This window comes from Oncorhynchus clarkii, chromosome 2, assembly GCF_045791955.1.
Source record: "Oncorhynchus clarkii lewisi isolate Uvic-CL-2024 chromosome 2, UVic_Ocla_1.0, whole genome shotgun sequence".
Lineage (NCBI taxonomy): Eukaryota > Metazoa > Chordata > Actinopteri > Salmoniformes > Salmonidae > Oncorhynchus > Oncorhynchus clarkii.
Genome location: NC_092148.1, coordinates 85,385,052 through 85,412,440, shown reverse-complemented (window position 1 = coordinate 85,412,440; position 27,389 = coordinate 85,385,052). Strand labels below are relative to the sequence as shown.

The 27,389-nt window shown below is 45.2% G+C and overlaps 1 protein-coding gene across 4 annotated transcripts in view; it reads left to right on the top strand.

The window, feature by feature from the left end:
* The first annotated feature begins 361 nt into the window (after positions 1-361).
* The window catches only part of LOC139375337 (cryptochrome circadian regulator 2), a 29,225-nt gene continuing 2,197 nt past the window's right edge, over positions 362-27,389 (top strand). The window contains exons 1-13 of one of the 4 annotated variants that reach the window (XM_071117058.1): positions 414-699; positions 5,952-6,064; positions 6,851-6,959; positions 12,639-12,781; positions 12,887-13,159; positions 14,706-14,753; positions 15,027-15,211; positions 19,018-19,247; positions 19,479-19,790; positions 20,838-20,989; positions 24,586-24,788; positions 25,924-26,007; positions 26,313-26,506. In XM_071117058.1, coding sequence (XP_070973159.1) covers positions 14,716-14,753; positions 15,027-15,211; positions 19,018-19,247; positions 19,479-19,790; positions 20,838-20,989; positions 24,586-24,788; positions 25,924-26,007; positions 26,313-26,500 — 1,392 coding nt within the window. In that variant the 5' untranslated portion in view covers positions 414-699; positions 5,952-6,064; positions 6,851-6,959; ... (1 more) ...; positions 12,887-13,159; positions 14,706-14,715 and the 3' untranslated portion in view covers positions 26,501-26,506. Of the gene's footprint in view, positions 700-5,951; positions 6,065-6,850; positions 6,960-12,638; positions 12,782-12,886; positions 13,160-14,705; positions 14,754-15,026; positions 15,212-19,017; positions 19,248-19,478; positions 19,791-20,837; positions 20,990-24,585; positions 24,789-25,923; positions 26,008-26,312; positions 26,507-27,389 lie in introns of all 4 variants that reach the window. The other 3 variants (XM_071117049.1, XM_071117033.1, XM_071117041.1) reach the window with 3 other exon arrangements.

The window sequence follows — 27,389 nt, the reverse complement described above, 5'->3', positions numbered from 1 at the left end:
ACTCATCACTTTCTGTGTAAAAAAAATGCCACCTGCTGGAGAAGACAGGTGTTGGGCCCAGTTATCCCTCTCGCTTCACGTCTTCCTCTGTGTTATATTCAATTCAAATGGGCTTTATCGCCATGGGAAACATGTGATTACATTGCCAAAGCAAGTGAAATAAACAAAAGTAAGAAGACCAAAAACAACATCAACAAAAAACAATTAGAATTGAACATTTATAACTAACGATCATTCTATCTGTGTTCCACGCATTGAGCTTTAATAAGAAGGGTTCAACTTTCAGAAAACGTGGCGTTCTGATATAACACGTGCGAAGCAACCAATTGACGCTGAGCTAAACGGTCACTCTCTGACCAATGGGGGACGAGAGAAGAAGAAAGTGGTTACGTAGTAGTGCTTTGGATCCGTCTGTTCCACGTTTCTTGGTGTTGTTGACAGGACTGAAAGCGTGTCTGTTACATCGTAAAATGAAGACATTTTAGGATTTATCTTGATTCAATTTGTTATTTTTGGTATTACTATGGACTAGCTTGGAATCATGGTTGTGAATTCAGTGCATTGGTTTCGTAAGGGACTGCGGTTACACGATAATCCGGCTTTACAGGAAGCTCTAAATAGCGCGGACACTGTGCGATGTGTTTATATTTTGGATCCGTGGTTTGCTGGTTCCGCCAACGTCGGCATCAACAGATGGAGGTCAGTGTCAATGCACACATTACTAAAACGACTAACTATAATTTAATGAAATTATTAGCTGTATAATCAGCGTGGCCCCGAGGTCTAAGGCACTGCAACTCAGTGCAAGAGGCGTCACACTACAGTCCCTGGTTCGATTCCAGGCTGTATCACATCCGGCCGTAAATTGGGGATCGGGGTAGGCCGTCATTGTAAATAAGAATTTGAGGAAGTATACACTAACTAGCTAGTGGAAAAGCGAAGCATCACTGAAAATGCTGGCAAGACTCCGCATCACAACAAAAAAATAATCACGCTACAAATTAGCAACTTTTTCGGTAGTTTACTACTTGTACTACAAAACGACGCACAAATTGACGAGAAAAAAAAGCCAACACTGCCACGCACCGCAACCTAGTCCAGCAGAAGAGTTGCAGCGGTGTAGATTGCTTCCCAATTAAACGAATGGACTTCTTCCGGAACACATACAGTGTAAAGCAACCGGTGTGCACGAGGCCCGTTTATATCGTGACAAATTTCATTACACTATAAATCTTATTCATGCAATTACGTTATAGGTCATCTTCATGCAATCTCGTTCCGCTACTGGACTACATAATTTCTAACGCTTCGAACACACTGCGCAAAATAATACGCAGTATCATCTGGAACTGTATGTAACAAAAGTATAACATCACCTTCTGCTACCATTTCTGTCAAGCCATCTACCATATAGTTTGACGTACGCCTCGGCAATGCAATTCCACTGCATCTCAGTGCTAGAGGCGTCACTACAGTTCGAATACAGGCTGTATCACAACTGGCTGTGATTGGGACTCCCATAGGACATTGCCCAGTTGGTTTAGTGTCGTCTGGATTTGGCCGGTGTAGGCCGTCATTGTAAATACGAATTTGTTCTTAACTGACTTGTCTAGTTAAATAAAGGTTCAATTACAAAGGTATGTAATTCTGGTGTACCGAAATGCAATAACCCCGTCAGTGTGTTTGAAGCTAAATCCAGAGACTTCCAGGAATGCTTGCGAAACAGACCAAACGACCAGGTCAGGGTTTGAGAAGAAAAATCTAAAGGCCCGAGCCAATGACTTAAGTAGTTGAACATGTTATTACTCCAACCTCGTGGAAGTGACAAACTGATACATTTTCCTATATTTTTTTTCAAAATCAAATTTAACTATTTGCAACTGTCCCTTTTGATTTCAAATCAACTTTTATTCGTCACATACACATGGTTAGCAGATGTTAATGCCAGTGAAATGCTTGTATTTCTAGTTCCGACTGCCTAATACAAATGTGTATAAGGATTTGACGGCTCTGCACATGCGCGAGATGACCGTTAGCCCGTACGACGTGTTCCTACGCATGAGTTTAGTTCGCCAACATCGCCTACAAGTGTAATCGGGGATTTCTGCTGGAGAAGCTGTTTTAGCCTATCCTTCGTACTGTCTGACTGGATGGAGAACATAGGGAGGGTTTCACAACACGAAAGTTTGAGAGCCTAGTCTCCAGTCAGAAATCTCCTTTATTTTGGGAGATAGCAAAATAGGACATCCATTCAAGACAGGAGACACATTGTTTCAGTTGGTAATACATTGATAAACAAAGGGAAAACAATTCACTCAACTAATATGCCCGACTTGGTGGGAGCCAGTGCGCGCTATTGGAGAAAGACCGCTACCGACACAAAACACATGAAACACATGAAGTCCATGTGGTAGCTAGTAGTCAATCTCGCCATTTGAGATGTTGAAGAGTTATTGAGAGGTTACTGTATCCTGTTTTAAAATGAGAAAGCAAGCAACCATTAACCGGGTTCCCTTTTGTAATGGAACACTTTGTATGGAAAACCAAGTTGAAGCAATTATTCAATGTTGTCTTGTTCATGATAACCTCAACAAACGCAACAGACTAGCGCAACACCCTACAATTGAAATGGCGTTAAACAAACGAAAGAGCATAAATTGAAATAATTTGCAAATGTGCTTTTCTTATTTTACTGGACCGATGTTACCTGCATCTGATGGGCATGGTGCTTTCAGGACAACTGGGAACTCAGGGGAAAAGGAGGTCAGATCGTGACATCAGTGAACTTCAGGTCGGAAAGTCGGAGCTCTAGAAAGATGCCCGTTTTTTTAAATTGGAATTCCGAGTTTGACCATTCAACTCCTTTCCCAGTCGGATCTCAGCGAATGAATGGAGAAAGCAGCAGACGGTCCACCTCTCACGGTCCCTGCTCTCTCCTTCCTTTCCTCTGTTGAGACTGACCAGAGAGGGGACAGTCTTCCACCTGATGGCGAAATTCGAGTCGCACAAATTCCATGTTGCTCCTATGACCAGAGAAATAACCATTCCTCAATATAGACGTGACGAGCTGCTATTAATAGTAAAAACGCAAGACTATCGATACACTTGGCTACTCATTTATTGCAGCGCAAGTGGAAATAGGGAAAAGCACATTTTATGTTTCATAATAGTGTTGAATTAAACCACTCAGAAAAACCAGCAGCTCTTTGTTGTATTCTTTGTGAGTCTCTCTCTGGTCATGGTTTTAAAAGTGATAAAATCTTACGTAGGCTAGTTTCAAACTTGGCTGTGGCCGGGGTGGTGGAAGCTGTAGGAACGGTGATTTGAGATATCTGATTGGCCAGCGCAGTAGACAAACTCGATTTAGCCACAGATCTACAGGTCCGCCAGGCAGACTGACTTTGTCTTTTCCGACATTAAATGGTTCCAAACTGTTACACTTTGCCTACGCAGGGCTTCTGAATCAAGTGCAGCTATAGCCAACAGCGCAACACAAATAACAAAACAAGTAGAGCAAGCCTTTTTCTTTGGCTTTTCTAAAGAAATGTTTGAGCGACTAGGAATGCCTTGAAGATCGACCTGTTGGTGACCACCGATCTATAGGCTATATGTGTGCAGCGTGCGTGTGATATATAATCGACATAACGAACAGCTTCAGAAAGCCATCTGTTATGACAAAATCAATGATGGCCCCATGCCGTGACACTTTTTGAATTTTAGATTCTCCCTGACTCCCAGTTTTTATTTAGGTTATTTGTTTGTTCTCAAAGATTACCTTATTTTAAAAATATATATAGCTCCATTATCTTTTCTACATATATGTTAGTTGTTTTAAGTTTACAGTGAAAACATTTTACCATCCCAAATACAGATGGTACCAGTCAAACATTTGGGCACACCTAGGGTTTTTCTTTATTTTTACTATTTTCTACATTGTAGAATAATATACCAGGTCATCTGATGCAGCACTGTCACTCTCCTTGGTCAAATAGCCCTTAAACAACCTGGAGGTGTGGTTTGTTTTCAGTCATTGTCCTGTTGAAAAACAAATGATAGTCCCACTAAACTCAAACCAGATGGGAATGATGTATTGCTGCAGAATGCTGTGGTAGCCATGCTGGTTAAGTGTGCCTAGAATTCAAAATAAATCACAGACAGTGTCACCAGCAAAGCACCACCTCCATGCTTCACAGTGGGAACCACACACGCGGAGATCATCTTTTCACCTACTCTGCGTCTCACAAAGACACGGCGATTGGAACAAAAAATCTCAGATGAGATTTGGACTGCTCAAACCAAAGGACAGATTTCCATGTTTCTTGGCCCAAGCAAGTCTCTTCTTATTATTGGTGTCCTTTAGTGGTGGTTTCTTTGCAGCTTTTCGACCATGAGGGCCTAATTCCTCCGAACAGTTGATGTTGAGATGTATCTCTTACTTGAACCCTGAAGTATTTATTTGGGCTGCAATTTTTTAGGCTGGTAACTCTAATGAGAGCCAGTTTCATCATAGCGCTTGATGGTTTTAGCGACGGCACTTGAAGAAACGTTAAAAGTTCTTGACTTTTTTGTCTTGAAGTAATGATGGACTACTTCTCTTTGCTTATTTGAGCTGTTCTTGCCGTAATATGAACTTGGTCTTTTACCAAATTGGGCTATCTTCTATATGCCACCCCTAGTTTGTCACAACACAACTGATTGGCTCAAACGCATTAGGAAGGAAAGAAATTACACAAATTAACTTTTAACAAGGCACACCTGTTAGTTGAAATGCATTCCAGGTGACTACCTCATGAAGCTGGTTGAGAGGTTCAGCTGTCAAGGCAAAGGCTGGCTACTTTGAAGAATCTCAAATATATAATACTTTTTTGGTTACTACATGATTCCATATGTGTTTCATAGTTTTGATGTCCTCACTATTCTACAACTGATTAAATGGTTTTCAATCTTCACACAATATCCCATAACGACAAAGCAAAAAACATTTATTTGAAATTGTTTCTAATTTCTTAAAAATATAGAACTTAAGTATTACATTTACATAAGTATATGGACCCTTTAATCAGTACTTTGTTTGGCAGCAATTATGGAATCGAGTCTTCTTGGGTATGGCACAACAAGCTTGGCACACCTGTATTTGGGGAGTTTCTCCCATTCTTCTCTGCAGATCCTCTCAAGCTCTGTCAGGTTGGATGGGGAGCGTTGCTGCACAGCTATTTCCTGTTCGATCATGTTCATCAAGTCCAGGCTCTGGCTGGACATTGAGACTTGTCCCGAAACCAGTCCTGCATTGTCTTGGCTGTGTGCTTAGGGTTGTTGTCCTGTTGGAAGGTGAACATTTGCCCCAGTCTGAGGTCCTGAGCACTCTGGAGCAGGTTTTCATCAAGGATCTCTCTACTCTGCTCCGTTCATCTTTCCCTCGATCCTGCCGCTGAAAAACATCCCCACAGCATGATGCTTGCTACACTGGCGGGATGGTGCCAGGTTTCCTCCAGACGTGACGCTTGGCATTCAGGCCATTGAGTTCAATCTTGGTTTCATCAGACCAGAGAATCTTGTTTCTCATGATCTGGGAGTCTTTAGGTGCCTTTTGGCAAACTCCATGCGGGTGCCTTTTTTACGGAGGAGTGGCTTCAGTCTGGCCACTACCATAAAGAGCTCTGTCAGTGATCATCGGGTACTTGGTCACCTGACCAAGGCCCTTCTCCCCTGATTGCTCAGTTTAGCTGGGCGGCCAGTTCTAGAAAAAGTATTGGTGGTTCCAAACTTCTTCTATTTAAGAAGGATGGAGACCACAGTGTTCTTGGAGAAATTGTTTGGTACTCTTCCCCACATCTGTGCCTTGACAAAATTATGGCTTGGTTTTTGCTCAGACATGTCAACTGTGGGACCTCATATAGACCGGTGTGTGTGTGCCTTTCCAAATCATGTCCAATCAATGGAATTTACCACAGGTGGACTCCAATCAAGTTGTAAAAACATCTCAAGGATGATCAGTGGAAACACGATGCACCAGAGCTCAAATTCGAGTGTCATAGCGAAGGGGCTGAATACTTATCTAAATAAGGTATTTCTATTTTGAATACATTTGCTAAAATTTCAGTATGGGGTTTGTCAGTATGTGGTATTGTGTGTGGCAGAGAAAATGTTTTTATTAAATCAATTTAGAATATGGCTGTAATGTAACAAAAAGTGAAGGGGTCTGAATACTTTCCGAAGGCACTGTGGAAACACTGAAGTTGAACTGTATGTGGGTGGGCTAAGCCGTTATGGCTCTCCTATTCTCCCATCTATGTATCCTGTTGTGGCTGACTACCAGATGATAATGGGGATCCTTCTATATGGGCTCAGCGAGTTCCTCGTAAGGTTTCTTTATTCTATATGGTTGCCACTGTCAACCGCTGTCCACAAAGTTACCACATCCAAGGCCAAATCTGATGTTAAGGAAAGACTGCGCTGGCAACACATATTGTGTTAGTCTAAAAAAGCGTGTAAGTTTAGGGTCAGGACGATACCAGTATCGCTATTATTTTTTTCCATGGCCAAAATGAAAAAATGAAGCAGATCAAACTCCTTGTTCCTTTAAAATATTTTGTTTGTGTGTTTTAGCCTGGAAAATAAATACATGTGACTCTGGATGACAACATAATGATATTTCTTCCCAACATTAGGGTTGTTTTCCTAAAGAAGTGAAATCCAATTTGTGTTTTGTTTCCTTGCCACAATACTGTTATAGTCCCGGCCCTATCTAAGTTTCGACTTTGTCACAGAGCTCTTAAAAAAAACAATGACAAATTTCCTTGTTAAAAGAAATGTTCACATTTGTTGATTGGTTGAGATATTCTTTTCACAGGTTTCTGCTGGAGTCTTTGGAGGACCTGGACAGCAGTTTGAAGAAGCTCAATTCTAGGCTGTTTGTGGTGCGAGGCCAACCTGCTAACGTGTTTCCCAGTCTCTTTAAGGTACTGTAGTCAAGTCACGGTTAGCCCTACAGCTTTGATTTTGGGTTATACTACTTTATGTAATGAGCATTTTCATTGAATTGGGTCCAGCAAAAGCTCATAAGCCTACAGTTGCGAGCAGTTACTTCAAAAAACATGTAGGCCTAAACTTATGCACTTACTGTACTTTAGCACAAGACAATTGAGCTATCTCATTCTCACATTGCCAGCTTTGTCAATATGCAAGTATTTTCCTACCTGGATGTGAGGTAGACTAGGCTACTACTCTGTTATGACTGGAATCAGTGGGTGTATTAATTGTACACTACACCTTGAATCATGGGTAATTGCAGTGAACATCTTCCGTGGTATGGCTTCATTCCGATTATCACAATAGTATTCTACAGAACCATGCATTTGAGTAATACTGCAATGTGAGAATTGTCTCCCTAACTGTCTGACAAAAGGTTTGCATTGTTTTGGAAGGGTCATCTTTGAGCTCCACTCACAAAATATATGACCATGAGTAACATAATATTATCCTCATTATTGCATAGTTAAGCTGCAGATTTATTTTTTAATACTAGTGAGTATCGCGATACTGGTACGTCCCGGCCCTACTAGACGTTCCATAACCCAAATTGTAAAACTCAATCCCTGTTTTGTTTTTAATAGTGATGGCACATGAATTTGGGCATTTTATAGGCCTATTTGGGTCCATCAATAGGTTTAGTTTCTCAGAAGACAACTATAGCCCTAATACTACACAGCCTACCACCCACCCACCTCAATGTTCGTCCCAAAGAAATAAAAATGGGTTCTGAGAATATGCATTCTTACAGAGAACATAAACCTGCTTACTTACTATGGATGTGCATCGTTCCCTTTCAAGACAATTCGATTAGGATCTGTGGTACGATACAGCAGCGATACGTTTTAGTTTGGAACTATGTGGTTTGATTAGATGAACCAATCAATTCGATGCACTAAACACATTAATTTTCCATTCTAAAGTCACAATCTGCTGCTGATGGAGCTCATGGGCTGGATTTGTCTGAGCTGACTCATGTCGTGTGTGTATATCCTGACAAGGTAGTAAAACAATACTAGATTTTTAATGTCCTGAATTTGTTCAAATGCAATTTTAGGCTTAAGGGTTAGGCTTAAGGGTTAGGCTTAAGGGTTAGGCTTAAGGGTTAGGCTTAAGGGTTAGGCAGTGGAAGTTAACTTAATAGAAAATGACTCCAGTGAAAATCACCCAGTAAAATACTACTTGTGTTAGTCTAAAACAATTTGGTTTTAAATATTCTAAAGTATCAAAAGTAAAGGTAGAAATCATTTCAAGTTCCTTATATTCAGCAAACCGAGGCACCATTTTTATTTATTTTTAATTTACGGATAGCCAGGGGCACACGCCAACACTCAGACATAATTTACAAACGAAGAGTGCACTGAAGCATGCATTGCTGCTAGAATACGTGTAGTGGGTGACGCACTGACCAGCAGGTTGGAGAAAGGGTTGTTTATGTAAGAGACCATCAGGTCTGAGGAGAGGCGGAGAGGGCACTCGGTACGTTTCACTTTCAGCACTAAGCTCTCATTATCGTGTGTTCAGCAGCAGGGCCTACTGTAGATGGAGGAAACGCTATAGAGGTCAGACGTCGATAAACTCCAATAACTGCATTGCAGATACAGTGCCCTCTGGTGTCTGTAGACCTAGTGAATGTGGCTATAGTGATCCAATTGTTCTGCAGATCACTATAGGAACGGTGCACTGAAGCATGCATTGCTGCATTTATTCAGCCGCTGCTTCAACAAGTAGGCTGTTTTAGAAGGTTCTATAACCTACGCTGACCACTTGTTTCAGCAAGCACTGACGGATCATTTTTTACCTTTCCCCTTTGTGTAGCCTAGACTCTAGCCACCTGCCATGTAGACTAGATTGTAATGATAAAGTGTACTGTTCACAGATCTTTAGGCCTGTAACGGTTTTCTGTATGTGAAGGAGAGTCGGACCAAAATGCAGCGTGTAGATTTCGATCCATGTTTTAATAAACAAACGTAAAACACGAATCAATACAAACACTACAAAAATAAAGAACGTAACGAAAACCTAAACAGCCTATCTGGTGAAAACACATAGACAGGAACAATCACCCAAAAACACACAGTGAAACCCAGGCTACCTAAATATGGTTCCCAATCAGAGACAATGACGAACACCTGCCTCTGATTGAGAACCATATCAGGCCGAACATAGAACTGGACAAACTAGACATGTAACATAGAATGCCCACTCAGATCACACCCTGACCAACCAAAACATAGAAATATACAAAGTAAACTATGGTCAGGGTGTGACAGTACCCCCCCCCCCCCCCCCCCCCCCAAGGTGCGGACTCCGGCCGCAAAACCTGAACCTATAGGGGAGGGTCTGGGTGGGCATCTGTCCGCGGTGGCGGCTCTGGCGCTGGATGTGGACCCCACTCCATAATAGTCTTAGTCCACCTCCTTAGCGTCCCTAGATAGGTTACCCTCCTAAATGACAGCTCGGGACAGAGGGGCAGCTCGGAACAGAAGGACAGCTCGGGACAGAGGTAGCTCGGGACTGATGGGTAGCTCGGGACTGATGGGTAGCTCGGGACTGATGGGTAGCTCGGGACTGATGGGTAGCTCGGGACTGATGGGTAGCTCAGCACTGAGAGGAAGCTCAGCACTGAGAGGAAGCTCAGCACTGAGAGGAAGCTCAGGCAGGTAGTTGGATCCGGCAGATCCTGGCCGGCTGGCGGTTCTGGCAGATCCTGGCCGACTGGCAGATCTGGCAGATCCTGGCCGACTGGCAGATCTGGCAGATCCTGGCCGACTGGCAGATCTGGCAGATCCTGGCCGACTGGCAGATCTGGCAGATCCTGGCCGACTGGCAGATCCTGGCCGACTGGCAGATCTGGAAGAGTCTGGTCGACTGGCAGATCTGGAAGAGTCTGGTCGACTGGCAGATCTGGAAGAGTCTGGTCGACTGGCAGATCTGGAAGAGTCTGGTCGACTGGCAGATCTGGAAGAGTCTGGTCGACTGGCAGATCTGGAAGAGTCTGGTCGACTGGCAGATCTGGAAGAGTCTGGTCGACTGGCAGATCTGGAAGAGTCTGGTCGACTGGCAGATCTGGAAGAGTCTGGTCGACTGGCAGATCTGGAAGAGTCTGGTCGACTGGCAGATCTGGAAGAGTCTGGTCGACTGGCAGCTCTGGCTGCTCCATGCTGACTGGCAGCTCTGGCTGCTCCATGCTGACTGGCTGCTCTGGCTGCTCCATGCTGACTGGCTGCTCCATGCTGACTGGCTGCTCCATGCTGACTGGCTGCTCTGGCTGCTCCATGCTGCCTGGCTGCTCCATGCTGACTGGCGGCCCTGGCTGCTCCATGCTGACTGGCGGCCCTGGCTGCTCCATGCTGACTGGCGGCCCTGGCTGCTCCATGCTGACTGGCGGCCCTGGCTGCTCCATGCTGACTGGCGGCCCTGGCTGCTCCATGCTGACTGGCGGCCCTGGCTGCTCCATGCTGACTGGCGGCCCTGGCTGCTCCATGCTGACTGGCGGCCCTGGCTGCTCCATGCTGACTGGCGGCTCTGGCTGCTCCATGCTAACTGGCGGCTCTGGCTGCTCCATGCTAACTGGCGGCTCTGGCTGCTCCATGCTAACTGGCGGCTCTGGCTGCTCCTTGCAGACTGGCGGCTCTGGCGGCTCCTTGCAGACTGGCGGCTCTGGCGGCATCCTGCAGACTGGCGGCTCTGGCGGCATCCTGCAGACTGGCGGCTTTGGCGGCATCCTGCAGACTGGCAGCTTTGGCGGCATCCTGCAGACTGGCAGCTTTGGCGGCATCCTGCAGACTGGCAGCTTTGGCGGCATCCTGCAGACTGGCAGCTTTGGCGGCATCCTGCAGACTGGCAGCTTTGGCGGCATCCTGCAGACTGGCAGCTTTGGCGGCAGACTGGCAGCTCCTTGCAGACTGGCAGGTTTATGCAGACTGGCAGCTCTATGCAGACTGGCAGCTCTATGCAGACTGGCAGCTCCATGCAGACTGGCAGCTCCATGCAGACTGGCAGCTCCTTGCAGACTGGCAGCTCCTTGCAGACTGGCAGCTCCTTGCAGACTGGCAGCTCCTTGCAGACTGGCAGCTCCTTGCAAACTGGCAGCTCCTTGCAAACTGGCAGCTCCTTGCAAACTGGCAGTTCTGAACAGGCGGGAGACTCCGGCAGCGCTGTAGAGAAGGAAGGCTCTAACAGCGCTAAACAGGCGGGAGACTCCGACAGCGCTGAAGAGGAGGGAGGCTCTGGCAGCGCTGGACAGGCGAGGCGCACTGTAGGCCTGATGCGTGGTGCTGGCACTGGTGGTACTGGGCCGAGGACACGCACAGGAAGCCTGGTGCGGGGAGCTGCTACCGGAGGGCTGGGGTGTGGAGGTGGTACTGGAAAAACCGGACCGTGCAGGCGCACTGGAGCTCTTGAGCACCGAGCCTGCCCAACCTTACCTGGTTGAATGCTCACGGTCGCCCTGCCAGTGCGGCGAGGTGGAATAGGCCGCACTAGGCTATGCAGGCGAACCGGAGACACCGAGCGCAAGGCTGGTGCCATGTAAGCCGGCCCAAGGAGACGCACTGGGGACCAGCTGCGTAGAGCCGGCTTCATGGCATTAGGCTCGACGCTCAATCTAGCCCGGCCGACACGCGGAGCCGGAATATACCGCACCGGGCTATGCACCCGCACTGGAGACACCGTGCGCACCACTGCATAACACGGTGCCTGTCCGGTCTCTCTAGCCCCCCGGTAAGCACAGGGAGTCTGCCCAGGTCTCCTACCTGGCGTAGCCATACTCCCTGTTAGCCCCCACCCAAGAAATTTTTGGGGCTGCCTCTCGGGCTTCCATCCGCGTCGCCGTGCTGCCTTCTCATACCAGCGCCTCTCTGCTTTCACCGCCTCCATTCTACGATAACCTTCCTCGCACTGCTCCAGCGAATCCCAGGCGGGCTCCGGCACTCTCCCTGGGTCGGCCGCCCACCTGTCGATCTCCTCCCAAGTAGTATAGTCCATACTCCTGCTGTCCATAACGTCCTCCCATGTCCATTCCTCTTTACGCTGCTGTTGCTGCCTGTTGACACGCTGCTTGGTCCGTTGGTGGTGGGTGATTCTGTAACGGTTTTCTGTATGAGAAGGAGAGTCGGACCAAAATGCAGCGTGTAGATTTCGATCCATGTTTTAATAAACAAACGTAAAACACGAATCAATACAAACACTACAAAAATAAAGAACGTAACGAAAACCTAAACAGCCTATCTGGTGAAAACACATAGACAGGAACAATCACCCAAAAACACACAGTGAAACCCAGGCTACCTAAATATGGTTCCCAATCAGAGACAATGACGAACACCTGCCTCTGATTGAGAACCATATCAGGCCGAACATAGAACTGGACAAACTAGACATGTAACATAGAATGCCCACTCAGATCACACCCTGACCAACCAAAACATAGAAATATACAAAGTAAACTATGGTCAGCGTGTGACAAGGCCCATGTCTGGGAGATAAGGTGTTGTCCCAGTAACATCAGAGAAATGGATCTCAACCCCAGTTAGCTTTCCATTGTGACTTAACATGTATTATCTTTCATCCTCTCTCTCCCCATCTCTCTCTGCTCCTGTCGGTAGGAGTGGAACGTCACCCGGTTGACCTTTGAGTATGACTCTGAGCCCTATGGGAAGGAGAGAGATGGAGCCATCATTAAAATGGCCGAGGAGTTTGGAGTGGAGACCATAGTGAGGAATTCTCACACACTCTACAACTTGGACAGGTTAGTCACTGACTGTCACACTCAGTAGGAAGGGTCCAATAAGTAAAATATTTATTTCCCCATTATACTGCTTATCTAACCTAGTCCCAAATTGTTTTGCCTCAGGACAATGACCATAGGAGTTGACAAGACGTCACAAACAGATCTGGGATCAGGCTAGTGCTTACCTAGTCATTTGAATGTTGAGCTCACACTGTTCCCAGTGCTATTAAAAATCTGTCATTCTGCCCCTGAGCAAGGCAGTTAACCTACTGTACCCCGGGTGCCGAAGACGTGGATGTCGATTAAGGCAGCCCTCTGCACCTCTAATTCAAAGAGGTTGGGTTAAATGCAGAAGACACATTTCGGTTGAAGGCCTTCAATTGTACAACTGACTAGGTATCACCCTTTCCCTATTCAACACCTTATTGGATAAACCAGAGCAAAGTGTGTCCCAGGGGAAACCTTACTGCTGTGGTGCTGTAACACATCTGAGATGATGCTACGTGTTATGTCATGGAGACAGCCAGCTGACAGTCTGGTGTCGTCACAACCACAACAGAACAGTGTGGGAAATAAACTTACCCCAGCAATACTGTAAAATGCTGAATTAACAGATTATTTGACCAGAGAGAAGTCCATAAGATTTTGACAGTCTATTGTGTCTGTCTATCCAGTAGGCTAAGTGATGTCAGTATACCACTGGAAGTCAAACTAGAGAACAATGCAGTGGGTAACATAATGGTGATTTCATGCTGTAAAGACATGCTGTAAGCAGTGCTTCAGAGCTCAAAGGGGAAAAACACTGATGTAGAATGAGCTAAAAGAGTTTTGATGTTCTACTTCCCACAAACACACAGTCCCATAGAATCCCATAGCTCTGTGATGCTTCCTAGTGGTGGGTTAATGTAACTAACTGTCACACCACACAACATGTGCAGGCTCCAGGCAGTGGGAGGAGGAAATGGCTGAGCAGGGAGGCAGTCACTGTGGCAGACATGTGCGTGGCGGACAGGTGGGGTGGCAGTGCTCAGCCATCGCAACCACATTGCTGCTGGAGACACATGGGGGCTCCTGACGCCTACTCGGCCCGGCCCACAATATGAGTTGATCCAATAAGAATACCTAAAAGGGCCCAAACAGCGCCAATAAGATGGGACCTATTTTATAAGATTCACGCTGTAACATAATCAGGCCATGATTAGGGGATGACTACAGTACCAGTCCAAAGTTTGGAGAACCTACTCATTCAAGGGTTTTTCTTTGTTTACTACGTTGTAGAATAATAGTGAAGACCTCAACAATGAAATAACACATATAGAATCATGTGGTAACCAAAAAAGTGTCAAACAAATCAAAATATATTTTCTTGAAAATTGCCACCCTTTGTCTTGATGACAGTTTTGCACACTCTTGGCATTCTCGCAACCAGCTTCATGAGGTAGTCCCCTGGAATGCATTTCAATTAACAGGTGTGCCTTGTTAAAAATTAATTTGTGTAATTTCTTTCCTTGATGTGTTTGAGCCAATCTCACCAACAATGCTTTGCTCTGTTATGACTCAAGATGTTGCCAGATTATATATTTTTTTAAATACGTTTAATTACTTTATGTATATGAGGTAATAGAAAAGATGAATACAATAACTATGATCAAATCCTGTACCATTATTATGTTGACTATCAATAATTTATACTGTATAGGTTTTTATTAGATGGTACAGAATGTCAAAATAACATCATGTCGACTGAAAAGTAGAACTGTATTGATTGTTTTGATTTGTGCTGAGAAATTAGTTACCGGCCAGTTAATTTCCCCACCAGTTTGCTGACATGCAAAGATCACCACATCAGTATCAATTGGCCTTTCAACAAGTAATGCTCTGTTTTAATCCTGAAATGACATTTTCATAATTTCTACCTCTACATTTACACCATCATCTTCAGGATCATTGAGATGAACAACTGCCCTCCACTCGCGGTCAAGAATCACCCGTGCGTTTTCTTCAACAGCATCACTTCACCACAGCAGTATTATTATGGACATTTCAACAAAGTTACCTCGGGCCTGGTATTCACAAAACGTCTGATTTAGAAGTGCTGATCTACGATCAGTTTAGCCTTTTACATCGTAATGAATAAGATAACAGGGGCAGGGTGAGGACCTAATCCTAGATCAGCATTCCTACTCTGAGACGCTTTATGAATACGGTCCCGTATCTCAATGTGTTTTAATCTCACGATCCTTCATGTTTCTACTGTTATCAGGATCGTTGAGATGAACAACGGCAGTCCTCCGCTGACCTTCAAGAGGTTCCAGGCCTTAGTGAACAGGCTTGAGCTGCCTATGAAACCCCTGCCCACCATCACACAAGAACAGATGGGCAGTTGTCGGACGAAGATCGCTGATAACCACGACGAACACTACAGTGTCCCCTCTCTGGAAGAGCTTGGTAATCAATCAATCAGATGTATTTTAATACTCCTTTGATATCAGCAATCACTGCATTTACAGTAACCCAGCATAGACTCCATCCAGACCATGTAAGAGAATGACATTCAATTATGGATTGTCATTTTGACTTGGGTGTACCATATACACTACCTGTCAAACGTTTTAGAACACATACTTATTCAAGGGTTTTTCTTTATTTTTACTATTTTCTACATTGTAGAATAATAGTTAAGACCTCAACTATGAAATGGCACAAATGGAATCATGTGTTGGAATGAAAAGATGGAGAAAAATGGGGCATAGGTCGGGCTGCCTTCTGAGAATTCGTAGGCAAGTGAGTAAACTCCCAATGCCATCTGTTCTATTGGCCAACGTGCAATCATTGGGAAATTAAATGGATGACCTATGATCAAGATTATACTCCCAACGGGACATTAAAAACTGTAATATCTTATGTTTCACTGAGTCACCGCTGAACGAAGACACGGATAATATAGAGCTGGCGGGATTTTCCATGGTACCGGCAGGACAGAGAAACTACATCTGGTAAGACGAGAGGCGGGGGTGTGTGTCTATTTGTCAATAGCAGCTGGTGCGTGATGTCTAATATTGAAGAAGTCTCGAGGTATTGCTTGCCTGAGGTAGATTACCCTATGATAAGCTGTAGACCACACTATCTACCTAGAGTTCTCATCTATATTATTCGTAACGGTCTATTTACCACCACTAACCGATGCTGGCACTAAGACCGCACTCAACCAGCTGTATAAGGCCATAAGCAAACAAGAAAATGCTTATCCAGAAGCAGCGCTCCTAGTGGTCAAGGACTTTAATGCAGGGACATTTAAATCCGTTTTAGCAATTTTTTTACCAGCATGTCACATGAGATGAGATGCATACAAAATGTCACACACAGAGATGCGTAGAAAGCTCTCCCCCCGCCCTCCATTTGGCAAATCGGACCATAATTCTATCCTGATTCCTGCTTACAAGCAAAAACTAAAGCAGGAAGTACCAGTGACTCGCTTAATACAGAATAATACTTATTAAATAAAAATCAAATAAATTCATTAAAAATCCTACAATGTGATTTTCTGGATTTTTTTTCTCATTTTGTCTGTCATAGTTGAAGTAGACCTATGATAAAAATTACAGGCCTCTCTCATCTTTTTAAGTGGGAGAACTTGCACAATTGGTGGCTGACTAAACACTTTTTTGCCCCACTGTATACATAATTTAGTCATTATTCATAAAAATCCCTTAACAGTAATACCTACATGTTTCAAGCAGACCACTATAGTCCCTGTGTCAAAGGAAGCGAAGGTAACCTGCCTAAATGATTACCGCCCCATAGCATTCACGTCGGTAGCCATGAAGTGCTTTGAATCGCTGGTCATGGCTCACATCTACAGCATCCTCCCAGATACCCTAGACCCACTCCAATTCGCATATCGCCCAACAGATCCACAGATGATGAAATCTCACTCGTACTCCACACCGCCCTTTCCCACCTGGACAAAAGGAACACCTATGTGAGAATGCTGTTAATTGACTACAGCTCAGCATTCAACACCATAGTGCCCTCAAAGTGTTTTACCAAGCTAAGGACCCTGGGACTAAACACCTCCCTTTGGAACTGGATCCTGGACTTCCTAACGGGCCGCAACCAGGTGGTAAGGGTAGGCAACAACACATCTGCTATGCTGATCCTCAGCACTGGGGCCCCTCAGGGGTGTGTGCTTAGTACCCTCCTGTCCTCCCTGTTCACCCACGACTGCATGACCAAACACGTCTCCAACACCATCATTAAGTTTGCTGACAACACAACAGTGGTAGGCCAGATCACCGACAACGATGAGACAGCCTATAGGGAGGAGGTCAGAGACCTGGCAGTGTGGTACCAGGACAACAACCTCTCCCTCAATGTGATCAAAATAAGAGATGATCGTGGACTATCGGAAAAGGCGGGCCGAACAGGCCCCCATTAACATCGATTGGGCTGTAGTGGAGCCGGTCGAGAGTTTCAAGTTCCTTGGTGTCCACATCACCAATGAACTGTCATGGTCCAAACACACCAAGACAGTCGTGAAGAGGGCACAACAACACCTTTTCCCCCTCCGGAGACTGATAAGATTTAGCATGGGTCCCCAGATCCTCAAAGTTCTACAGCTGCACCATCGAGAGCATCCTGACCGGTTGCATCGCCTGGTATGGTAACTACTCTGCATTTGCATGTAAGGCGCTACAGAGGGTAGTGCGTACGGCCCAGTACATCACTAGGGCCAAGCTTACTGCCATCCAGGACCTATATCCTAGCAGGTGTCAGAGGAAAGCATAAAACATTGTCAAATACTCTAGTCACCCCATCATAGACTTCTCTCAGAAGATAGCCATATTTGGTAAAGGACCACATCCATATTATCGAAAGAACAGCTAAAATAAGCAAAGTGGAACAACCGTCCATCATTACTCTAAGACAGGAAGGTCAGTCAATACGGAACATTTCAAGTACTTTGAAAGATTCTTCAAGTGCAGTCGCAAAAACCATCAAGCACTATGATGAAACTGGCTCTGAAGAGTACTGCCACAGGAATAGATGACCCAGAGTTACCTCTGCTGCAGAGCACAAGTCCATTAGAGTTAACAGCCTCAGAAATTGCAGCCCAAATAAATGCTTCTCAGAGTTCAAGTAACGGACACATCTCAACATCAACTGTTCAGAGGAGACTGTGAATCAGGCCTTCATGGTCAAATTGCTGCAAGGAAGCAACTACCAAAGGACACCAATAAGAAGAAGAGACTTGCTTAGGCCAAGAAACGAGAGCAATGGACATTAGATCGGTGGAAATTAGTCCTTTTGACCTGGAGACCAAATGTGAGATTTCTGGTTCCAACCGCCTTATCTTTGTGAGACTGAGTGTGGGTGAATGGATGATCTCTGCATGTGTATTTTCCCATCATAAAGCATGGAGGAGGTGTTATGGTGTGGGGTTGCTTTGCTGGTGACGCGATCTGTGATTTCATTTGGAATTCAAGGCACACTTAACCAGCATGGCTACCACAGCATTCTGCAATGATACGCCATCCCATGTGGTTTGCGCTTAGTCCCACTATCATTTGTTTTTCAAGAGGACAATGACCCAACACACCTCCCAGGCTTTATAAGGGCTATTTGACCAAGGTGGGTGATGGAGTGCTGCATCAGATGACCTGGCCTCCACAATCCCCTGACCTCAACCAAAATGAGATGGTTTGGGATGAGTCGGATCGCAGAGTGAAAGAAAAGCAGCCAACTCAGCATATGTGGGAACTCCTTCAAGACTGTTGGAAAAGCATTCCAGGTGAAGTGGGTTGAGAGAATGCCAAGAGTGTGCAAAGTTGTCATCAAGGCAAAGGGTGGCTACCTTGAAGAATCTCATATAAAATGTATTTGAATTGGGGGAGGGTTTTAAGCATTTTGTTTTATTGCTACATGATTCCATATGTGTTATTTCATAGTGTTGATGTCTTCGCTATTATTCTACAATGTAGAAAATAGTAAAAATAAAGAAAAACCCTTGAATGAGTAATGTTCTAAAACTTTTGACCGGGTGTGTATATATGTTCTTTCACATGTTAAAACAATTGTGTGTTTGTACAGTATAATAGTTCTTGTTGCTAATGTATTTACACCATTGGGTTCTCCAGAACTGTAACATCCTGTTAATCACCATGTACTGTGTGTGAGGCTAAATGTAGTCACAATGCACATGGTATCTGACTGTTCTGTGCTTTCTGTTCTGTCCTCTCTGTTCTGTTCTCCAGGATTCAAGACTCAAGGCCTGGACCCTGCGGTGTGGAAGGGGGGGGAGTCTGAAGCACTAGAGAGACTCAACAAACACTTAGACAGAAAAGCCTGGGTAGCTAGCTTTGAGCGAGCCAGAATCAACATGTGTTCGCTGATCGCCAGTCCCACGGGCCTCAGCCCCTATCTACGCTTTGGATGCTTATCATGTCGAGTCTTCTACTACAACCTGAGGGAACTCTACATGAAGGTACCGAGACCTTTGATCACCACAATAGAGATCTTTAAAAAAAACAGTTTTTTTACAAGAATACATGTTGCTGTTTGGAATGGGATAAAGAAGCTGTTTGATCATGTAATTGTAAAATAACATTTTGTTTCTGCATGCTCTCTGTGGTACAGGCTGGGTTACTGTAAAGCACAACTGCTGATGTAAGAAGTGATTTTGATAGGTATTTCTCTATCCATCCTTCCCACTCAGTTGCGGAAGAATTGCAGTCCTCCGCTCTCTTTATTCGGCCAGCTCCTGTGGAGAGAATTCTTCTATGCAGCGGGAACCAACAACCCTAACTTTGACCGGATGGAGGGCAACCCCATCTGTGTTCAGATCCCCTGGGACCATAACCCTGAGGCCCTGGCCAAGTGGGCAGAGGGGAGCACAGGCTTCCCCTGGATAGATGCTATCATGACCCAGCTGAGGCAGGAGGGCTGGATCCACCACCTGGCCAGACACGCGGTGGCCTGCTTCCTGACTCGGGGAGACCTGTGGATAAGCTGGGAGAGTGGCATGAGGGTAGGTTAGATTCCCTTCCCGCTCCAGTCATTTACATTCACTTTTTCTCGATTCATCTTTCCTCAGTTGCTCGCGTCTTTAGTCCCTTTTCTTTCTCAAATGCATTGGAGGGGAAAATAATCAAAGGTCTCCCCTCTGACCTTCTCCTGCAATGGGCTTTGAGAGGGAATGCAAGGAATCAAAAAAAGTAATTGAGAAAGAACCAGTGTCACCCAGCATGCACTACCATACCACAACAAGGGTTGTGGAGAAGCTTTAGTATATTAGGAGGACATGTAGCAGTAACCTACAGAGCTTGTCATCAGCGTCGGTAGATCTGGGCAGGGGTGTCCAACCCTGTTCCTGGAGAGCTTACCTTCCTGTATGTTTTCGCTCCAACCCCAGTTGTAACTAACCTGGTTCAGTTTATCAACCAGCTAATTATTCTAATCAGGTGTGACAGATTAGGATTGGAGTGAACCTACAGGATGGTAGCTCTACAGGAACAGCGTTGGAGAGCCCTGGCGTAGGTAGTTCTGGGATTACATTTTTAATGTATTTTAACCGTTATTTAACTAGGCAAGTAAGTTAAGAACAAATTCTTATTTTCAATGACAGCCTAGGAACAGTGGGTTAATTGCCTTGTTCAGGGGCAGAACAATTTTTACCTTGTCAGCTCAAGGATTCAATCTTGCAACCTTTCGGTTACTAGTCCAACTCTCTAACCACTAGGCTACCTGCCAGGCTGTGGATAAGCCACAGCCTGTCAGTGTCTTAACCATGTAACGCTGGGGCTTGTCTCTAGTCCTTTATCCAGGTGTTAGAGCTTTTACTGAATACAGACTGTCAACACACACAGTGTTTACTTTACCTTAGTACTTCCATAAAGCAGGCCAATAACAGAAATACATGGACATTTACACACACAAAGGCATTGGGGGTTTACATTGACAAGGAAAATGTGGGTATTTACTGTATATCCAAAGCATCAAGACGTACGTGAGACAGTGGTGGTGCCGCTTCACTGGTATCTAACTGTATTCTGTGCTGCTTGGTTCTGCCTGTCAGGTGTTTGAGGAGCTGCTCCTGGATGCAGACTGGAGTGTGAACGCAGGCAGCTGGATGTGGCTCTCCTGCAGTGCCTTCTTCCAGCAGTTCTTCCACTGTTACTGCCCTGTGGGCTTCGGAAGGAGGACAGACCCCAGCGGAGACTACATCAGGTACACACACACACTACGTCTCACACACACACACACACACACTACGTCTCACACACACACACACACACTACGTCAGACACACACTAACCTGTGGGCATTGGACAGAGGACAGTGATTGGTCCGTGGTTACCACGTTGTTTGTGCTTTGGCTGAATAATTAAATCAACTCTATTGATCCATAGAGGCTCATACAGGCACAATAAAGACACAGGCATATATCAGAACGCATTTGATATGAGCACTAATGGCTGACGGCAGGTTTGAGCGTCAGTGCTGGTTGTGGGTCTGGCTGTGCTAGGTGTCTGTCTTTTGGACCCAGGACTGGAACCTGGTCAGCCGGTGGGTCCTGGACAGTGCCGGGCATTGGATTCAGGGCTGGGTCTGGCGATTGGCCCAGGTCAAGCATATCTGCAAGGCAGCAGATGTAGTAGGTGTTAAGTTAATGTTTTAAGTGTATATTATATAAGAAAAAGCTAACACTTGCGGTGGTATTATCGCTCGAGGGAAGAGTGAGAGATACAGCACTGGAAATATACATGGAGGATTTGAACAAGGAAACGGAATGGGAACTTTGATCAAAGCATTTGCCCAGCACAAATCCACTGGACAGGCATGGAAGGAGATCAGAATGTGGTATTTGTCAAAGCACTTATCTTTTGGGTTAAAGACTGTCCTCATAAAAATGAACAAGTTAAACTAACAGAGGAACATGTAAAAACAGAGAGAGAGAGCCAATCTGCTTCTGATACTGAGATATTTATAGTTGAATCCTTAGGATCTGCTGTGATTGATACTGCATGTGCACGCACAGTGTGTGGTGCAACATGTCTTAATAGTTATGTCAGTGAAATAAATATAAAATAAGTACAAAATATGATTGACACACCAAGCAACAGTGATTTCAAATTTGGAGATGGGTGAGTTATCCATTCTACCAAGAGAGTTAAGATACCAGCAAAAATTGGTCAGACTAAGAGTCACATTGAAACAGAGGTGTTCCCTACAGATATCCCCTTACTATTAAGCAAAGCTTCCCTCAAGAAGGCAGGGGCTGTACTAGACAAAAAAATGACATAGCAGTGATGTTTTAAACAACCAGTGACCCTTGAACTTACTCCCTCAGGCCACTATTGTGTAAACATTTTAGACAAAGACATCACACAGTCCATGTAAAAATGTGATTCTGACTGACACAGAGCACATAGAGATTCTGAACACAGCGAACATGAACAAGAGGAAAAACTTCACAAACAGTTTGGTCATGCTACAGTTGACAGACTTCAGAAATGACTCAGCAGTTCTGGGAATAATAATGATGAGTATTTCCATTCTATGGCAGATGGTTAACAGTTGTGAGACATGTCAGAAATACGGCAAACCTAAGCCCAGACCAGCTGTTGGTTTGCCACTGGCGTCCAAGTACAATGAAACAGTGGCTGTAGATCTATATGAGCTAGAACTAAGTGTGTGGTACCTTCACATAATCCACCACTTCACATTCTTCAGTGCTGGAAGCATTGTGAATACAAAGAAACCCAGTGACATCATCAAGCACTTAATTCATTCCTGGATAAGTGTGCATGGCCCGACCCAGAAATTGTACATTGACAATGGAGGAGAATTCAATAATAATGAAATAAGAGAAATGGCTGAGAAATTCAACATGGAAGTAAAGACAACTGCTGCATACAGTCCATGAAGCAATGGACTTCTGGAGGGACATAAACAAACACTCAGAGATCATGCTGAAAGTGAAGCAAGACAATGGATGTGACTGGAAAACAGCCCTAGATTGGGCTTTGATGGCAAAAAACTCAATGCACAATGTTCATAGTTACAGCCCATAGCAACTAGTGTTGGGGCAGAACCCTAATCTTCCCTCTGTACTGGTTGACAAGCCACCAGCACTAGAAGGGACCAGTGTGAGTGCATGGGTGGGACAGCACCTTTCAGCACGACATGCAGAGAGAAGTGTTCAGAGAGAATTCTCAGGGCTCTGCGTAAACAACCCACCGATGAGCTGTACGAGACTGGAGACAAAGTGTACTACAAACGAGTTGACTGTCAAGAGTGGAAAGGACCGAGAGTAGTCATTGGCCAAGATGGTGTGGTGATATTTGTGAGGCACAGAGGCACCATTGTTAGGGTCCATCGCTCCAGACGGCAGAAAGTAAATTTATCAACAAGATGGAGGGGCTGTTGCTGAGAATCGGCCTCCTACTGAAAATAACAAAGGACACATTAACAGACACAAAACCTACCAAAACATTTTTAACCTTTATTTAACTAGGCAAATCAGTTAAGAACAAATGTTTATTTACAATGACGGCCTCCCCTAACCCGGACGACACTGGGACACTTGTGCGTCGCCCTGTGGGACTCCAGATCACGTCCGGGTGTGATACAGCCCAGGATCAAACCAGGGTCTGCAGTGACTCCTCTAGCACTGAGATGCAGTGCCTTAGACCGCTGCGCCACTAAGGCGCGACTTTGTCACACAACCCATTTTGTAATGGAGAACTTATATAATAACTTGTGACATTTAATTATTTTGTTGTTTTATTTGTCTTTAAAGAAAAGTGGGAGATTATTAAGTTCATGGTTTAAGTATCCTTATATTTCTGTTTATTGCGGTGCTATCACTCTGTTATTAGTACGCCTGTGCAGTAGTCTCACTGGAGATGAACCTGACCTGAGGGTGATGGCAACTGTGTACTGTGGAAATACGGGGAAGTAAATGTTGTTAAACTGGTAATTTTGTGTTAACAGTAGAGACCTGAACCAGAGTTGAGTCCGGTGACAACTGGTCCAGGTGACACTCTGGCTGGGGTTTCTGTTGGGGTGCCAGCTCAGGCACCGGTGGCAGGCGGAGGTGGAGCATGCCAGAGCGCCGGCAGCTGCTGGTCAGGCTTCAGCACTGGCAACAGCTCGTCTGTCTCCGGTGCTGCTCGTGGTGTCACCGGCTGGAGTGTGGAATGGAGCTTGGCCAGATGCTGAAACGGCTTGAGCCTCTGAGACAGTCGCTGGTCTGGCTGCACCACTGGCGTCGGGTTGGCTGGCCGGAGAGCGTTGGACAGCAAGACTGGGTGCACCACTGGCGTCGGGTTGGCTGGCCGGAGAGCGTTGGACAGCAAGACTGGGTGCAGCTCTAGCATCTGGTTGGCTGGCCGGAGCACGTTGGACAGCAAGACTGGGTGCAGCTCTGGCAACTGCTCGGCTGGCTCTAGGGCTGGAGCCGTGGAGGCTGGGTTGGTTCCGGCTGCTGGACACGAACCTGAGGTAAAACCTCTCCATGGCCCCAGTCTGCTGGACTTCCCAGTCCTCCTCTTGCCAGCGTGTGTGCCTCGTCTAGGGCATGGCATGCTGCATGAACTGCATCCTGTTTCTACTGGTCATGTCCCAGGCCAATTGCACCTATCCGGCTCGAAAGACCAGTTTGTGGTGCTCTTTTTCAAGTACAAAATACATAAATCAATAGAATAAACAACCAATTGAATAAACTGCATAGAGACCATATGAATCAGTTCTATATGTAATTCAGTGGCATAAATAATAACAATGAATGTCTCGAACATCTGTGATTGTCTATCTTCTAGGCGCTACATTCCTAAGTTGAAGGACTATCCTAACCGATACATCTATGAGCCGTGGAGAGCCCCAGAGTCTGTCCAGAAGGCAGCCAACTGCATCGTGGGAGTAGACTACCCCAAGCCCATGATCAACCACGCAGAGGGCAGCAGGCTCAACATAGAGAGAATGAAGCAGGTCTACCAGCAACTCTCCCACTACAGAGGCCTTAGTGAGTCTTTAACTTTTATATTATTTAACCTTGATTTATACAGGTGAACAAGGTAAGTTATTTACACTAAAAACCTAGGATCAAGATCTGAAGACAGCAGCGATAGAAAAAGTCCACCTCACCTGTCCTCATTAAAGGCCCCATGTGGCTGAGACATCTGAGGTTGGTTACAGTGGTCGTGTTCAGCGGGGAGAGTTTTATTTATTTTTTCAATAACGCCACAGATTATTGTTCTCCGTTGCGAACCGTTTTGCTGTGGTTTGCCCTATTGAACACGAGTCACGACCATGGTTTGGTTTCATTTCATATAGTCTGAAAGGAGCTCTCTCGTCTAAAACCACATCCTGGTTCTCTCACAGTTCCTGCTGAGATAACGGCAGCAATTTGCCTCTTATGGGTCATCGTTTAATGGCCCCCAGCTCCACCATACTCCTTGTCATTTCTCTAAGAGCTGTTATGTTGGGCTCTGATGGACAGTCTGAATGGTTCCTACTGCCAACAACGCACTCCTCCTGTCATGAGCTGCATGACTGTCATGATGACCTGTTGTTACGAGCTGCTGTTGTCTGTCCATTCTGTCATCTCACTGATCATGTAGTAGAAGTATTATGGTTGCCACGGTACCGTACATCCACGTTGTCCCCGTTACAGGGAATAGATATCTGTATGTATGCAGGTCAGGGGTAGGCACTTCATGTTTTTACCGACCTGGAAGACCAGGTGTGCTAAATTGAGGCAATCATTGAACTGATCAATTAGCTTAGTAGGTCAGTGTGGTGCCTTGCTGGGACAATATCCTGCAATCCCTGCGTCACTCGAGGAACAGGGTCGTCTACCACAGATGTAGGTATTGTACTGCAGTAGATGACTGTTGTTGACTGCTGTCTTATGGATGGGGCTGTCTGTCTGAGTTCTAACAGCACAGAATAGCATCCTGTTTCCTGAAGCACAGCTCCTGGTTTATTCTATGGCTCTAGAGAGCCTCCTAGTGGTGAAAGAAAAATTGTTGTTTTTCAGTTTACATTGGATGACTTGCCCTTGTGTTTTCATTCTGCGTCAGTCCTTATGTAGGCTATTTCCAGTCAGTGTTGCCATGGTAACATTGACGTAATGTCGGTCTGTGTGTGTCTGTCAGGTCTCCTGGCATCTGTGCCCACCATTCAGGAAGAGGCAGAGCCTCCCCCGACAGACGACTCTCAGGCCAGTAGCAGCACCTGTGGTATGTTCGGAGGTGTAGTTCTTATTTTGTAGTATTTTTTTCAAATGTTTATTCGTCCTTTAATTAACCAGGGAAGTCCTGGTCAAGAAAGCAGCATTTTTCACGTTTTAGTTGCTGCTTAGTTGGCTCAATAAAAAAACAAGCAAATTATTTTGTAATTGAATCACTTGAAGCTTCTAACACATTGGCTTTTCTTTTCTGAAAGTTTCAATGCATCAGCTAGATGCTAGATGCTGTCTATAACAGAAAGTGAATGATTTAAATGTACAGGAATAGACATTACTAATCTAAACTACTGAATGCAGAGTCACCCCCACACACTTCGTCTGCCCAGTCCAACACTCTGAAGAGAGGCAGGTCTTCCGAACCACAAAGCACCCAGATGTGCACCCACACAAAACACCAGCACACCAGCACTGCCAAAGGAGACCAGGTGCAGCAACAGGAGCAATGGGAGGAACAGTCAGAGCGTCAGCCAGTGGATCTGCAGTGACACACGGTAATTAGCTAAACTATCTGATGACAATGGGTTGTTCTTTTAATTATTTTTTTAAATGATGAGATTCATTTTTCAGAAGTCATCAAATAAATTAAAATCAAATCATTCAGTGCTCTTTTTTTTGGGCTGTTGGTAAAAAGTTAGACGCACCCCAGCTATTTTGGAAGATTTCCTTTTGGAAAACAAAATGTATTTTTATATGGTAATGTACACACTCTTAAGGGTATAACAACAATATTTTGAGCAAAATATATTTTTTTGGACATAACTGAAAACGTCAAGGAGTAGGCCATTCAAGGAGTTGATCTGATGTGAGGTCATTGGCCTCCCCGCTTGCTTCAGGAACACTAGAGGTGCAATAGTGAACAAAAGAGGAAAGGTTCACCCCTCACTTGTGCCGCGTCATGAGGATACCTGGACCACTTATTAGGGATGTGACAAATGGAAAAAATATCACTGTTTAAACGGCCCTTTTTAATTATTTTATTTACTGTTAACGACGATGACGTAGTTGTGCAGTCTCCCAGTGCAGTCTCCCAGTGCAGACTCCCTGTTGAGTGTCAAGATTTGATTCTGCAAGAAATCGACTCCTAATATATATACTTTTTTTTTGGAAGGGAGGAGACTGATTTTTTTTTTGCCTTACTTCTGAGAACACAAACACTTGCATCTTTCATAGCGCGCTAGTGAGGGACAGAGAGGGGAGGGGCACGGTATAGGTAGATCGGCCATCAGGCAGACCGTCAGAACCATGCACTAGGCCCGTCTATCGGCAGTTAAATGCTGTATCCCACAATTTCTTGGCTTGCAATGTCTCCCGACTTCAGCAAAGCAGGGCCTGTCATCAATGAATAGGCTAGGATATTGAGATGCGTGAGATGTA